Genomic DNA, 15,000 nt, shown 5'->3' with positions numbered 1-15,000 from the left:
AAGAACAAAAATATCCATACAGCATTTGATGCCTGTACAGTCTAAGGGTTACAACAGTTAATTCAGAATATATTTCACTATAGTTTGTCAATAAAAGAAATCAATAACATCATGGGATGTTCCTGTTCACATTTTTAAAATATTTTATATGTTTTTTTCTGAGCAGTAATTCCCATAACCTTCACACCCCACGTCCAACATCTGTTAGTGTTATAGCACCACAATGCTTGTTGTTAGTACCCATGCTTGTGAGTCCTGACTGTCTAGTCTGGGATTAGAATGTGATAAACCTCCCTTGGTACATATACACTAAATATAAACAGAGAAAAAAAGAAAGAGGAAAGAAAGACAAGAAGGAGGAAAATGACACCACATTTCACTTCATGCATTTACACTACGTACAGTGGGTTACTCAGTTTTTAATTTATGTATGTTCTTTTTTGGTTTGGTTTCAGTTTTGTAGGTTTGATGCTGGAAAGACCATCATTTTTTTATATAGAATTAAAAGGAATATTTATTCATCATATCATAGGATTTTTTTTTTCCTTCATTCACTTGAGAAGGATGATTTTTTTCTTTCCCTTTTGAAGGAAGTAGTAATGATGGTCTATGCAGATCAACAAATTGTAAATTAGCACATCCTGTACCTCCTGGTGATATTCTTGGCTTGTGATCTCCGGTTGAGTAGGTGATAACAACAAAGATGGTGCTTATTGGAGACTCTACTTCTATTGTTAGTGCTTTGGCTTTTTGTGTCACTCTTCTCTCTTAGTGATGGCACGTCATTCTGGGTAAGGACATAAGTTTGGAAGGGTTTCGAAATATATAGATATATTTCTATGTAATTTTTACACATGCACACCCACATGCACACTCACAGGTACACCAATGCACTCACCTGCACGCACACCTGTAAGCACATGCACACTCACTTATACATAAATTCACAAGTAAACACACGTGCATATACACACACAAGTAAACACACACACAAACACACAGATGAACACAAACAAGTAAACACACACAGATAAACACACAGATAAACACACACACATAAATACACATATCATACCGACAATTAACCCAATCCCGACGGGCCTGGCGATAAGTGGAAACCCCCTACGCTAGGCCTATGCAATATTGCATCGGGAACGTCACACTGGTGTGTCGCCCCGTCATCATAGGGTTAACACACACACACACACACACACACACACACACACACACACACACACACACACACACACACACACACACACACACACACACACACACACACACACACACACACACACACACACACACACACACATACACACACACACACACAATCACACACACACACAATCACACACACACACACAATCACACACACACACACACACACACACACACACACACACACACACACACACACACACACACCAACAACACACACACACACACACACACACACACACACACACACACACACACACACACAACCCACACACACACAACACACACAACACACACACACATAAATCACACACACACACACAACACACACACAAAAACACACACAACACACACACACACACACACACACACACACACACACACACACAAATACACACACACACACACAAACACACACACACACACACACACAACACACCCACACACAACACACACAACACACACACACACACACACAACACACACACACACAACACACACACACACACACACACACACACACACACACACACACACACATATGCACACATATACACACATACATACACACACACACACTACACACACACACACACACACACACACACACACACACACACACACACACACACACACACACACACACACACACACACACACACACACACACACACACACTTTTTTTTCACTTTTGATTATTATTTTTGGAGTTATCCTTAACTGTGTTTTGAAATGATTGATGGTGACTTTTTGGATAAAATGTATTGCAAGAGATATATGAAGGTCCCATACCTTATTGATATTATGGTTATACGCTTATTTAATCTTTTATTGCCAGGTTATTGGTATAGAGTAAAAGAAAGAAGTAGTCACTGAAATTAGACATAGATTATAAGGGAAAGATAAGAATATGGATTTTATTACAAAGCTGTTATCATATTTTGTGGAAATAATTTACTACATGAACATGTTATTCTCAGCTGAATATATTTTACATGCATCTTGGGTCATTTACATTTAGATATTTATGTAAGTTATACAAATTGTGAACAGTGGAGATAACTTTTTTCTGATGTGATATTATAGTAAAAACAATATTATATCAGTATTCACATCAGTCAGCAACTTAAAGACTGCAGAAAGTGACATACTTACTCAACGTAATATTGATTAATTTATCTTTGTATGACTTTTTATTTCTTATTATTATGCTCGTTTACTTTTTTTATCACCGTGCCATCACTACCAAAATCCTGAATAGATGTTTCGTAATTTCATTCTCCCCTATTGTAACACTGATCTGTAAATGTCATGACATACAATCTAGTCTAAACTTAACCACTGTTTGTAACTGAGTCCTGTTCTGTGTTTAACAAGTTCCATAAATTTAGAATTGCTAAACAAATATACTGTATAGTGATCTGGACAGTTGTCTAGCTGTTCTGTATATATGTTCATTGTTATACCTGTTTGTGTTTCTTCCATGGTACATAGATAATTCTCAATAAAGTTGATAGAAAAGGTAATTAGATCACACTAAACTTATTTGAATCTACTTTCCAGCCTCTCTCTGATTTATCAAATAGACCCCACAACCTCATTAGCCATTTGACGAGCTCCCCATCTCACCCATCCTTAACCAAATTGCCTGTCAGTCCCGCTGCCTCACCCTCACAGTCCATTTTCCAGCTCTTTCTCAGGTCTACTAGTCTCAACCCTCATTTCCATCAATCTTTTCTTATCTTTAAATTATGTATTTAGACTGATAGATCTGCAAATATTTCTGTACATGAAGTAATGAACAGCTGAATAGATATCCTACTACTGTACATTTCTTGTAGGACTAGCCATTCTGTTATATTTCACTCAAATGAAGTGTAATCTTTTCTTTTCTCAATGATACTTAAAGATATAAAAATATGAGTGAAATTCTTGATAACATGAATGCACATCCACAACCAGAATCCATGTAATGATGACACTCTTACAGTTGGTCAACACGATGAGGGAGAGGAAGAAGCAGGATGGATCGAGGGAGTGGCCATTCTTATTTCTGTGGCTGTAGTTGTTTTTGTCACAGCCTTTAATGACTACACAAAAGAGAAACAGTTTCGAGGTCTACAAAGCCGCATTGAGGGCGAGCACAAATTCTCTGTTATTCGAGGAGGAGAAGTCCATGATATTGGAGTGGGAGATATTGTCGTTGGTGATATTTGCCAAGTAAGAGCTTTACATGATACTTTCTTTTCCTCGTTTAATATGATATAGTTGCAAATAATTCTAATTTATGTGCAATATAGAAATGTGGATAAAGGCACAAAAATGCAAATAGAAAGTTGGTACAGAAGTCAGTATAACATAATATAATTTATTTTCTTTAGGCCCAATTAACACTGATTTGATATTTGATCCCCCTTTTTCTCTTTCAGATCAAATATGGTGACTTGTTACCTACAGATGGAATCTTGATACAAAGCAATGACCTAAAGATTGATGAGTCCTCACTAACTGGAGAGTCAGACCATGTAAAGAAGGGGGCTGACACAGATCCTATGGTGCTCTCAGGTAAGATTTGGGGCTTGTTGTACTGTAAATATTCATGATAAACCATATTCATGATAAATTATGTGAACATATTTTTTAGATACTAAAAAGCATGTACTCTTGATTGTCTCTTTGCCTTCTGATTTAGGATTATCATATATCAGATTATACTTTTATTTGAGCATAGGTATTATAATGTGTTCTCTATATCTCTATGCAATATGAATACTGAAGTTACTTTTGAGATCACTAAAAAGTTGTTGATTCTGAACTAGGATTACAGTCTACTAGTAAACCAGTTGTGTGGTAGAATACTGTCCCATAGCTCAGTAGGACAAGTGATTGTTCCCTATCCAGCAATTATATCCTAATTTATAGTAAAATATATATTTTTTGTTTATATTTCTTGCTTGTCAACAGGGACACATGTAATGGAGGGCAGTGGAAAAATGCTGGTGACTGCAGTAGGTGTAAATTCTCAAGCCGGCATTATCTTTACACTTTTGGGTGCTGCTGCAGATGAAGAAGAAGTTGAAGCTAAGAAGAGGAAAAAAGGTAGTGCATCACTGGTTGCTTTGTAGAATTTGGCTCTGGAAAGGACTAGGAGCAAGTTTTCAGGTTGAATTGCAAGTACTGAAAAAAATCAGCAAAGACTTACAATTCTGTCTAGATAAGTGCTACTCAAAGTGCTGGTATGCAAGCCACAGGCTGCTGGACCATGGTGGGTGTCCAGTAAAGAAAGAAACAAAAGCAAATTTGAATACAATATCAGCTGATATGTCAACTTTTGATATATTCATCATATTGTTCTTGTAAGAATTAATGTTATAACAATTGTTCAAATAACAGTTTCCAGATGATAAGCAAATTACATTATGGCATTGATATGTTTCGAGTTCTTAGCATATTGGAAAGAAATTCTGCTTGTCTGCTACATCAGATAGTTTGAGTGACACTAATTATGGCTATAGACATTGTTTGCCATCTTTACTGTGTTATATATTAGAAGCTAGTAACACTCAGATTAAGTTTGATATAGAAGGGTAAAATGTAATATATTAAACTATTTGCTATTATTATTTTATGGTGTTTGCTGTTATTGTTTTGTTCTTTTTTCATACTTACCAATAACCAAACTGAATGTGCTCAGGTTGGCAAGTCTAATCATTTGATGAATTAGTAAATGGATAGTAATAGATATCAGTAAACAGTGAGTAGTATGACCGAAAACAAAATTAGAAGAAAAGGTATATTCTAGGCTAAATGTTCAAGCTTGAAAGGACTGAAAAAGAAAAGGCAGTGCAGTTTTGTGGACCATTATGTAGGATAGAGTGTGTGTGATATATGATAGAGGTAATCTGTGCTTGGGATTGCATGTTTTGTGTTTGTCATTGACAGTTGGGCTTAAGACTGTGAAGTCAGTGAGTGCATTCATATCAAGTAGGATGGTAAAGCTGTGAATGGAAAGAATGCATGTGAATCTCAGAAGTTTTGGGAAGGATTGGAAAAATATGACAATTACCTTTATGTATGGAGCATGTCACTGGGTAGTTAAGAACCTTAAACACATAACAGCAATTATATATTAAGGTACAGTGTTATTTTTGGTTTAGATATTTTTTTTCCAGATAGTTTATTTTTTTATTGCATTTCAGTGTCCAGAATTTTTTATGTTCCCTGGAAAGGATTGCAAAGTTGTAACTGTGAAAAATTAGGTGTGTTGTGTAATTTATTGTGATAATTATATCCTCTTTCACATATATTAATGATGGTGTTAACTATTATGATCACAATCATAATTGTTGTTGTTATTATTATTATCATTGGTATTATAATTATTATTATTATCATTATTGTTACTATTATTATTACTACTACTACTACTATTATTATTATTATTATTTATGTTTTATTCTGCTCTCTCTGAAATCTTCACTGAAAAAGAAACTCACTTCAGAGTTGCATGGTGCACTTTGATAGGTATATAGCCATAGTTATGTTGTCTGTTAGTAAAGGCAGCAAATACTTAGACAGGCATGGTAGTCTGTTCATGACATAGATAGAACTGTTGAAACTTGAACTTGGCTGTAGAATAGCACATATTGAATGCAATTGAGAAATCACTCAAAAATCAGATGAAGGAAGAAAATATATACATGTAAGATTTAAATTTTTCACTGACTGCCTTGATTATTCCTTTGTTGTAGGTTGATAGTGAATAATGGCATTTGATTTTTAGATAGACACTGCACTCTAGAACTTCCTTTATTTTTATTATTATTATTTTTTTTATTCAATTGAGGAGATTGTTTTCCTTCACAACAAGAATGTTCTAGTTGCAGTTGGTAGTGATGAAAAGGAGAACACAGTAGATATCATCTCTTTATTGAATTCACTACAGGAGCAGAATTACTTTCTTGTTGTTTTTTGTTTGTTTTTTTGTTTGTTTCTTAATGACTGATAACTAAATATTGACCATCTCATAATAGTTTGGGAAAAGGTTAAAAACAGAAGGATCCTTTTTGGATTACCATTTGTCCAGTGTATTTTGACAGCCTTGCTAAAAGCAAACTTTTTATGTATGTATTGTATTGTACCTTTCAATTATGTGGAAGGCTTTTGAAAATTCTTGTAGGTTGTTATTATTCATGCATTTGCTAGAGACTTAGTAATTAGCAGGGGACAAATATTCATTTATTTATCTATTAGATCCTTCTGTTGATAATGTCTTAACCTTTGCTTAAATATCCTCCTGTACTGAAAAACCATTGGCCCTTGCTAAGTCACAGATTTGGTATAGCTTGTACACATATAGCCCTCTAACCAGGACTCTTAAATAATTTTAGTATTTTCCTTACCTCTGCCACATAAAGCTTATGGATTTTGATTTGTGTATCCTATCTAGTACTAATATTTTTTTTTGTTTTTGATATCTTTTTTTGCATGTAACCCCCTGAACCAACCAACCAACCAACCACTACCGTTGTTGCCTTCCGAATCCATCATCATCAATCACCGCTTGTGCCCCCAAAAACAGAGGCCAAAAAGCAGCGGAAAAAGCAGAAGAAGGGCGACTTAGGAGAAGAGTTGATTGTCGCCAATCCTAGTATGGCTAACTGGCTTTTAGTAGTTCTCATCCTCCTGTTACCCCATCTTTGAATTCTTTTCAGGAGTCTCTCTCTCTTTTTTTCTCTTTTCTCATTTCTTTGAACCTTTTTTATGTTTGTCTTTTTTTAATGTCCTTTTTTTGAGTGTCTCATCTATATTGACTGGACTTAATTGATTGATTGATTGTTATAAGTTTGATGTTAAGGATTTGGACAATGGTATTCATGTCATCTCTTTTTTTCTATCTATCTCTATCTCTTTCTTTCTTGCTCTCTCACACTCTCACTCTTTTTCTCTCTTCCACTCACTCTCTCTTACTTTCACTCTCTCTTTCTCTCTTCCTTTTTTACTTACAATGTGTCTGCCAAGACAGTGTTTTAGTCCAGCACTGTAGGTGATTTAATATATTTGTCTTCTCTGTGCAAATTGTCTCTGTGCTGCTGCAGGATCTTTGGTGTACTAGTCTGTGCTCCATGTTCTTATTTGGCTTTCCTTGAATTCATTACTTTCATTGATTATTTTTGAAGTATCTGTGCCTTTATTTAATTTAAATTTTATATTGATATCTAAAATCAGCTGCCCCTTTCCAGTAATAACAGAAATGATCTTAAGATACATATTTTATATGATTCATGCATGATTGTTTTGATTATCTTCAGAGATCTCATTAATTAATTAAATTCCCACTTTATCCCTAAACCTCTCTGGTTATTTATTTTGTCTGCTTTGCCTGGGAATGAAATAAACAATATGTCGAGCAGGATTGACAAAGGGCATGGAACTTCTTACAGACAAGCAAGGAGAGGGCGAGGCTGCAGCCGTGACGGGTAACTCTCACCACGCAACAGCAAACTCTGCCAACGCTGACGGTGATGTGAGAAACAACAAACATTCAAAGGAAGAGGAGGAAGGAGAAGAAGGTGGACCCACTGGAGGTGGAGGACACGACAAGTCTGTCCTGCAAGCCAAGCTGACAAAGTTGGCCATTCAGATAGGTTATGCTGGTAAGTGATGCAGATTAAAGTATCCTGTGTTTTTTTTTTCATGTTATTAAATGAAAGAGATAAAAATGAATGTTGGAATAGAATGTATTGTTCAATACTTTGGAAATTTTGAAGAGTTCTTGTTGGTAATAAGATTTAAACATGGTTTAGATATCAATAGATTAAAGAAAGGAATTTTTGAAAAAGGAAAGCAGTCACATTGAACAATCAGATCATTAACTATATTTCTGTTACAGGTTCATTCATCGCTGTGCTCACTGTTGTGATTCTAATAGTCCGTTTCTGCGTACAAACCTTTGTTTTGGAAGGCAAACCATGGGACACATTTTATGCAAACCATTTTGTCAAGTTCTTCATCATTGGTGTAACTGTGTTGGTGGTGGCTGTGCCCGAGGGTCTCCCCCTTGCTGTCACACTGTCTTTGGCTTACTCTGTAAAGGTTGGTATATCTATGTGAGCTAATGATGTTGTAAAGACATTAGACATTAGAACATTTGATTGAAGGAGGTCCCATAATATACAGTGTTGAGTTGTAATGAATATCAGATTGGGGAAATGAGGACATAATTCCTTCTCTTTGATTTATGTTATTTTATTATAATGTTTTACTTTACTTGATTTATTTACATGTATACATTTATTTTTCAGAAAATGATGAAAGATAACAACTTGGTGCGACATTTGGATGCTTGTGAAACTATGGGTAATGCAACAGCTATTTGTTCTGACAAAACTGGAACCCTCACCACTAACCGCATGACAGTTGTTCAGTCTTTCATCTGCAGTGAAGACCATAAGACTACTCCAAAGTTTGACTCCTTACCACATGCCGTAGGTGACCTCTTGGTGAATGCCATCAGCATTAACTCTGCCTATACATCCCGTGTTTTGCCAGGCGACAACCCAGGAGATCTCCCTAAGCAGGTAAGTGAAAAGGGAAAAGAAGGGCTTGCTTATCCAGCATGAATGATGTATTTTTTTATGCCATAGTGCTCTGGGATTGGCTTATTTATTGCATCACAGTATTCATTTACTCAAGGAACATTTTTTTATATGTACAGGTTGGCAACAAAACAGAATGTGCACTGTTAGGATTTGTTATGGACCTCGGAAAAAGTTACCAGGTTATTCGGGATGAAATCACTGAAGAAAACTTTCACCGAGTATACACCTTCAATTCAGTACGAAAATCTATGTCAACAGTGGTGCCCCGCAATGGAGGCTACCGCATTTATACTAAAGGTGCCTCTGAAATTGTCATGAAAAAGTGAGTACTTCCTTCTCTGTTTATTGAAAAATTTTCTTTTAGATTTAGAACAGGGCTGATAACTTTTATCAGAATTCATGTGGTAGATAGAAGTTGCCAGATTCTAGTATATTTTTGAGTTTTATCATATTCTATATAAGGATGATATTGATTAAGTAACCAAAATTTATATGACACTTTTTGTTTATATACCTTTTTGTCTGTCTGGTTCCCTCTGTCTGCCTGTCTCTCTCTCAATTACTCTCACATTCTCTCTCTCACTTTCTCTCTTTTAGTATGTTTTGGTCCTGAATTTCATAAAACAGTAATTATATATGAGTAATTTTCTTCATAGGTGTTCCTTCATCCATGGTAAAGATGGCAGATTAGAGAACTTAACAAGGTCAATGCAGGAACGGCTTGTAAGAGAAGTAATTGAGCCTATGGCATGTAATGGTCTTCGCACAATCTCAGTTGCATATAGAGACTTTGTCACAGGAAAAGCTGAAATTAACCAAGTAAGCAACAAAGTTATCTGTTTACTTGAATAGATAGATAGAAGAATGAAAAAATAGCAAATATACACATTTGCAAATGAATATATACTGATCTTCTGGAGGATTAATATTTTTTGCATTTTCATATACTTATAAGTGAATTGTGTTTTCCAGGTGCATTTTGACTCAGAGCCTAATTGGGATGATGAAGACAACATCATCAACAACATGACCTGTCTCTGTATAGTGGGCATTGAGGATCCTGTGCGTCCTGAAGTGCCTGATGCCATTCGAAAGTGCCAGCGGGCAGGCATCACAGTGCGAATGGTCACCGGAGACAATATCAACACTGCCCGCTCCATTGCTAGCAAATGTGGAATTCTTAGACCTGGGGACAATAGTCTCATTCTAGAGGGGAAAGAGTTTAATAGGAGAGTAAGAGATGCATCAGGAAAGGTAAGAAATTCTGTCCTGGTGAAAGTGTTAACAATAGAAAATGATTTTGTTTGGTTCAGTTTAGGAAATGATGCTTTGATTTGAGAAGTGATGATTGAAGTTAGTGTTTTTCCAATGATTATTGACTGATGATCCATTAATGAACACGCGATTAAATAGATCTAGTTACAGACGTTCATGTGAAGGAAAACCAATCACCATAACTTGAGATTTGGTTTCAGAGAAAATCAGCTGATGTAGGATAATTAAGGTTCCCATTCTTTGTGCTAATGATGTGAATGAAGCTTGAAAATAGAAAAGAGTGATAAGCTGCTGATTACAAATGCTAATATTTTGCCCCCTTTTTATAGTGTACATCAAGAAGGTTTTGGTTATGAAAGTTTTTTTTTCCACCTTATCAAACTTCTTTTACTTACTTGTCATCATTTCAATAGTTAGAGATTCTTGCTAATGTAGGCATTGCTGGATTTTGAAAAAAATAGGATTGCATGGCATTGCATTGCAAATTAGTTTCTTGTTAAGAACTGCTAGTGCTTAAAAAGGGAATCTAGTGCGAATGAATCTTTTAATTAAGATTGGCCCTAAAATGAGTAAAGACTTTAGGCCAAAAAGATTTCATATATTGACAGCAGTGCAGGTAAGAAAAGCTAAGAAATTCCTCAAGATATAGTTTATAGCTTATATTTTTTTAAGCCTTAAGATAAGTGTAAGTTTTGGAAATTCTCATGAATTATATATGCGGACTGTAATAAGAAAAGGGTTAGACAATACCACATAATACTCACAGCCATCCCTCTACAAATTTCCTTTTCAGATTCAGCAACATTTAATTGACAAAGTCTGGCCAAGCCTGCGTGTCTTGGCTCGCTCCTCTCCCACTGACAAGTATACCCTGGTCAGAGGTATCATTGAGAGTAAAGTGAGCGCCAACAGAGAGGTAGTGGCTGTCACTGGGGATGGAACAAATGATGGCCCTGCTCTCAAAATAGCTGATGTCGGCTTTGCTATGGTATGTAGATAGGAATGAGAATGTGCCCTTTAGTTTATAGCATATGTATGTTTAAATCATGTTTGTAGCATAGTTTGTTGTTGTTATTAGGTATTGCATGATGTTAGAAGTATAAGCTGAAGTGTAGAAAAATTATTTTGATTATTTTCTTTCAACAGGGCATTGCTGGTACTGATGTTGCCAAGGAGGCATCAGATATTATTCTCACTGATGACAATTTTACTTCAATCGTCAAGGCTGTCATGTGGGGAAGGAATGTGTATGATTCCATTGCAAAATTTCTGCAGTTCCAGTTGACAGTAAATGTTGTTGCTGTCGTTGTGGCTTTTGTTGGTGCCTGTGCCATTAATGATAGTCCTCTCAAGGTAAGTGCCATGAATGCAGCATTTTGTTCTTCCTTGGATGAACTGCAATATAGAACTACCGGGAATTTTTAACATTCAAGAAACATTTACCAATATGTACTCATCATTACAGGCTGTACAAATGTTGTGGGTGAACCTTATCATGGATACTTTGGCTTCCTTGGCACTTGCAACAGAAGCTCCCACACCCGATCTCCTGCTACGAAAGCCATATGGGCGCACTAAGCCTCTCATCTCTCGTACCATGATGAAGAATATCCTTGGTCAAGCCATGTACATGATTTGTGTTATATTTGTTTTGTTATTTTATGGTGAGTAATGTAGTGTGTCTTTTATATTTGTTATAAAACAGTTAGCTGTAAGTGGCTGGGTGAAGGGGGATGCTCAGATTTTAAAAATATACTACATTAGGCTGTTATGAATTTATATAACAAAATTTAGAAAGTAATTTGTATATGTTGAATGTTTTTTACTTAAATCATTTTCTTTTTTTAAATTTAGTAGCATAGAATAAGCTCAATTAACCCATTCACGACGGGGGCATTCCAGCCTTGCATGTCACAGTGCTGGGGCTCTCGAACGCATAGGCCTAAATTAGTTAGATAAACGACGCCGTATAGCGTCCCCAGCGAACGGGCCTTGAATGCGCGGTACCCATGGTGTACCGCCCGTCCAGAGAGGGTTAAGATAGATAGTAAAATAGCCAAAATTCATTCTCTGTTTGGCTTTCGAGTTTAACAAGAACCATATCTAGAGCCATATTTAGATACCTTCTAACTTCTAACATTGAATATATACATATATAGATATACACTACAAATATGAGTTGCTGACTTCTACAGTTAGCTGCTTAACAATGTATCCAAGGCTTATTTTATGAAATTCTGAGCACTGGCAATAAGGTCAAATTGTTTTAAAGGATTATTATATTTTGTTTTTATGTCAACTATTTGCAGAACATATGAGTTAGAATCATAAAGATCTACAGCAGACTGCTGATATTTCAATCTTGTCTAAATCTCTTCCAACAGGTGATAAGTTGTTAGACATTGACTCTGGTCGTTATGCTGACATCCGTGACCCGCCATCCCAGCACTTCACCATTATCTTCAACACTTTCGTCATGATGACTCTCTTCAACGAAATCAATGCACGGAAAATTCACGGACAGCGCAATGTGTTCCAGGGTTTCTTTACTAATCCCATTTTCTACAGCATCTGGCTTAGTACACTAGCTAGTCAGGTAAGTCTTTCATGCCTGTGGTTGGCATGTGGTGAAGGCCTTAATGATATCTTCTGAGGAGAGGCCAGCTCCCAAAACTGTAATTTTGGTGTCACCGAGATGTTATGGTGCTTGTCATTACACCAGATTGCAAGAAATCAAATGCATTATTGTGTGGGTTTTATTGGAGAGATCAAGTCATGTCATTTACGACTTGTGACTTTTTAGCTTAAAGGATTGCAGATTGATTGCTGCATGTTCAGAGTTTTTCATGATTCCTGTTACAAGTATTATTGATATTGATAGCATTGTAGAATTAGAAATGCTCTGTTTATTTTAATAAGGAGTGACCTCCAGATGGTTTCTTGCAAAGATATTGTCTTCTGCGATTGGCTTTGTATATAAGCTTTATTTAATTTAGATTTTGTATTGATATCATTATCATCATTGTAGGTTACTAATTCTTGATATATTTTGCATGCTTTGTTTTGGAGATAATGAGACAAAAGCTTTATTCTGCATTTTTTCATAGAAAAAAAAGTAATGATTATTATTGTCAACACTCAGCCAGTTCCTCTAAGAATCAAAATTGTTTAGGATAGAGATTGTGCTTTTAATTGTGTATTTTGGTTAAAGATAAAACACTTTGATTAAAACTCATTTTTCTGTTTTCATTGATAACTCTTACATTGCAAATTCTCATTCACTTCCCATCAAATGCAAGGTGGCTGAGTATTGGTGATAGCATCTTCATTAGAGTGGTGGCATTATATATTGATAACACAGGACAATGGGAAGAAATATTTGGGGGAGAAAACACACACACTGCATATGAGAAACTTCACTTTTTATCTCATTTATTTTGTTCAACAGATTGTGATAGTACAGTTTGGTGGTGTGGCATTTTCAACGCAAGCCCTGTCACTGGAGCTGTGGTTATGGTGTCTGCTCTTTGGGTGCGGAGTGTTGCTTTGGGGACAGGTTGTCACCTCCATCCCAACCAAAAAGCTACCTAAGAATGTATTCTCGTAAGTACCTTTGAACAATTCGTTGATGATACTTTTTTTTTTCATTTCTCTACTAAGTGAAATAATTTCCTTGATAGACTAGGAAAAAGGTTTTGTTAATTTGAATTGAAGATTTTTTTGCTTTTCCTTCTTTATTATAATATTTAGGATTTCATTTGTAAGTGAAAGATTTCATCAGTTATGGGTGATTTCAGACTTGATTTAAAGCTACTCATAGACTGTTAGCAGTTGTTATTTATTTTAGGTACTTAGAAAAACCCTTCCTTATAAGAGATTGTGTAGACTCTGAATTTGACCAAATATTCTCACTCCAGGTATGGATCAGGGGAGCCTATTAATGATCCTATTGCTGATCTGGCCAGCGAAGACAAGCTGGACTCGGACGGAAAGGACAGCAAGCGGACGGGTCAGATTTTGTGGATCCGTGGCTTGACCCGACTCCAGACTCAGGTATGTTCTAAAGAATAGAGCTTCTGTTATAGCCAACATATCTCATAAAACAAATCCTTTATAAACAGAATGTGACTTGAGGAGTTGATAATTATTGAATTCTTTATTTGTAAAGAAAAAGAAAAAGATTTCTTAGGCAGTTAGCTATCTGTAAGCTCAGTTGAAAAGTCAACGACATGATCATTATGGGAGACTTTTTTTGCTGTCTTTGTTAAGGATATAGAGCCTGTACATAACACATCTTCTTTTGTTTAAACAAAATAGATGTGAAGATGATTTTGTAGTGATAGGGGATATGTTACAACTTCAAAGGATACTTAGCTGATTATTGTTATTTAGATAAGAGCCAGCAACTGATTAGGAGAGGAAGGGGATATAAGTTAATTATGGTAGTTGTTTGAATGATAGAATTTAACTGAATGTAGATATGGAGAGAACCAGCTTCCTTCAGTGGACTGCCAGGAAAGTAAACGTTAAAAAGAAGGAAAAAGAGTGTTTCTTGCACATGTCATATTTTTATGATGCAACAGTAACTCAGGTCACATTTTCATACAAACACACATCAGAGAATGATTTGGCATTTCCTTGGGGTTTATCATGACAAGAAAAAAGAAGAGAAAAGAAAAGAGAGAAAGAAAAAGATATGAAACTCTTATATTTCCCTACCTGAATTATTTTTCTGCTAGATTCGACTTTCCAATCATGTGAACTTGATGAAGAAACTAGCATCAAATCAAACTGACCTCCATTCTCAGGAACATTTTTTCTAAAGGGCAGCTGAGCAAACAATTTGAAGTTAATGAAAATTGAGATTAATATTTAGTGAAGCATTATCCAGAAATAAGTCTAT

General features: G+C 35.8%; 1 protein-coding gene across 16 annotated transcripts in view; it reads left to right on the top strand.

Annotated features, from left to right (window-relative positions):
- PMCA (plasma membrane calcium-transporting ATPase 3) overlaps window positions 1-15,000 on the top strand; it is a 227,693-nt gene that overhangs the window by 194,580 nt on the left and 18,113 nt on the right. For 9 of the 16 annotated variants that reach the window (XR_015190501.1, XR_015190503.1, XM_086531231.1 and 6 more), the window contains exons 2-16: window positions 3,212-3,441; window positions 3,651-3,786; window positions 4,186-4,320; window positions 7,665-7,877; window positions 8,114-8,316; window positions 8,526-8,801; window positions 8,939-9,144; window positions 9,479-9,641; window positions 9,795-10,076; window positions 10,891-11,085; window positions 11,244-11,450; window positions 11,563-11,761; window positions 12,482-12,693; window positions 13,546-13,700; window positions 14,015-14,150. Coding sequence is in view for 14 of the 16 variants with exons in the window: in XM_086531231.1 (XP_086387357.1) it covers window positions 3,212-3,441; window positions 3,651-3,786; window positions 4,186-4,320; window positions 7,665-7,877; window positions 8,114-8,316; window positions 8,526-8,801; window positions 8,939-9,144; window positions 9,479-9,641; window positions 9,795-10,076; window positions 10,891-11,085; window positions 11,244-11,450; window positions 11,563-11,761; window positions 12,482-12,693; window positions 13,546-13,700; window positions 14,015-14,150 (2,948 nt within the window). In the remaining 2 variants the exon portion in view is untranslated. Of the gene's footprint in view, window positions 1-3,211; window positions 3,442-3,650; window positions 3,787-4,185; window positions 4,321-6,802; window positions 6,872-7,664; window positions 7,878-8,113; window positions 8,317-8,525; window positions 8,802-8,938; window positions 9,145-9,478; window positions 9,642-9,794; window positions 10,077-10,890; window positions 11,086-11,243; window positions 11,451-11,562; window positions 11,762-12,481; window positions 12,694-13,545; window positions 13,701-14,014; window positions 14,151-15,000 lie in introns of all 16 variants that reach the window. The other 7 variants (XM_086531288.1, XM_086531235.1, XM_086531222.1 and 4 more) reach the window with 1 other exon arrangement.

Source organism: Penaeus japonicus, unplaced genomic scaffold (genome assembly GCF_977035675.1).
Source record: "Penaeus japonicus unplaced genomic scaffold, GWHDUDI00000001_assembly GWHDUDI00000003, whole genome shotgun sequence".
NCBI lineage: Eukaryota > Metazoa > Arthropoda > Malacostraca > Decapoda > Penaeidae > Penaeus > Penaeus japonicus.
The sequence above is the reverse complement of the archived record's forward strand: the minus strand, read 5'-3'. Positions and strand labels throughout refer to the sequence as shown.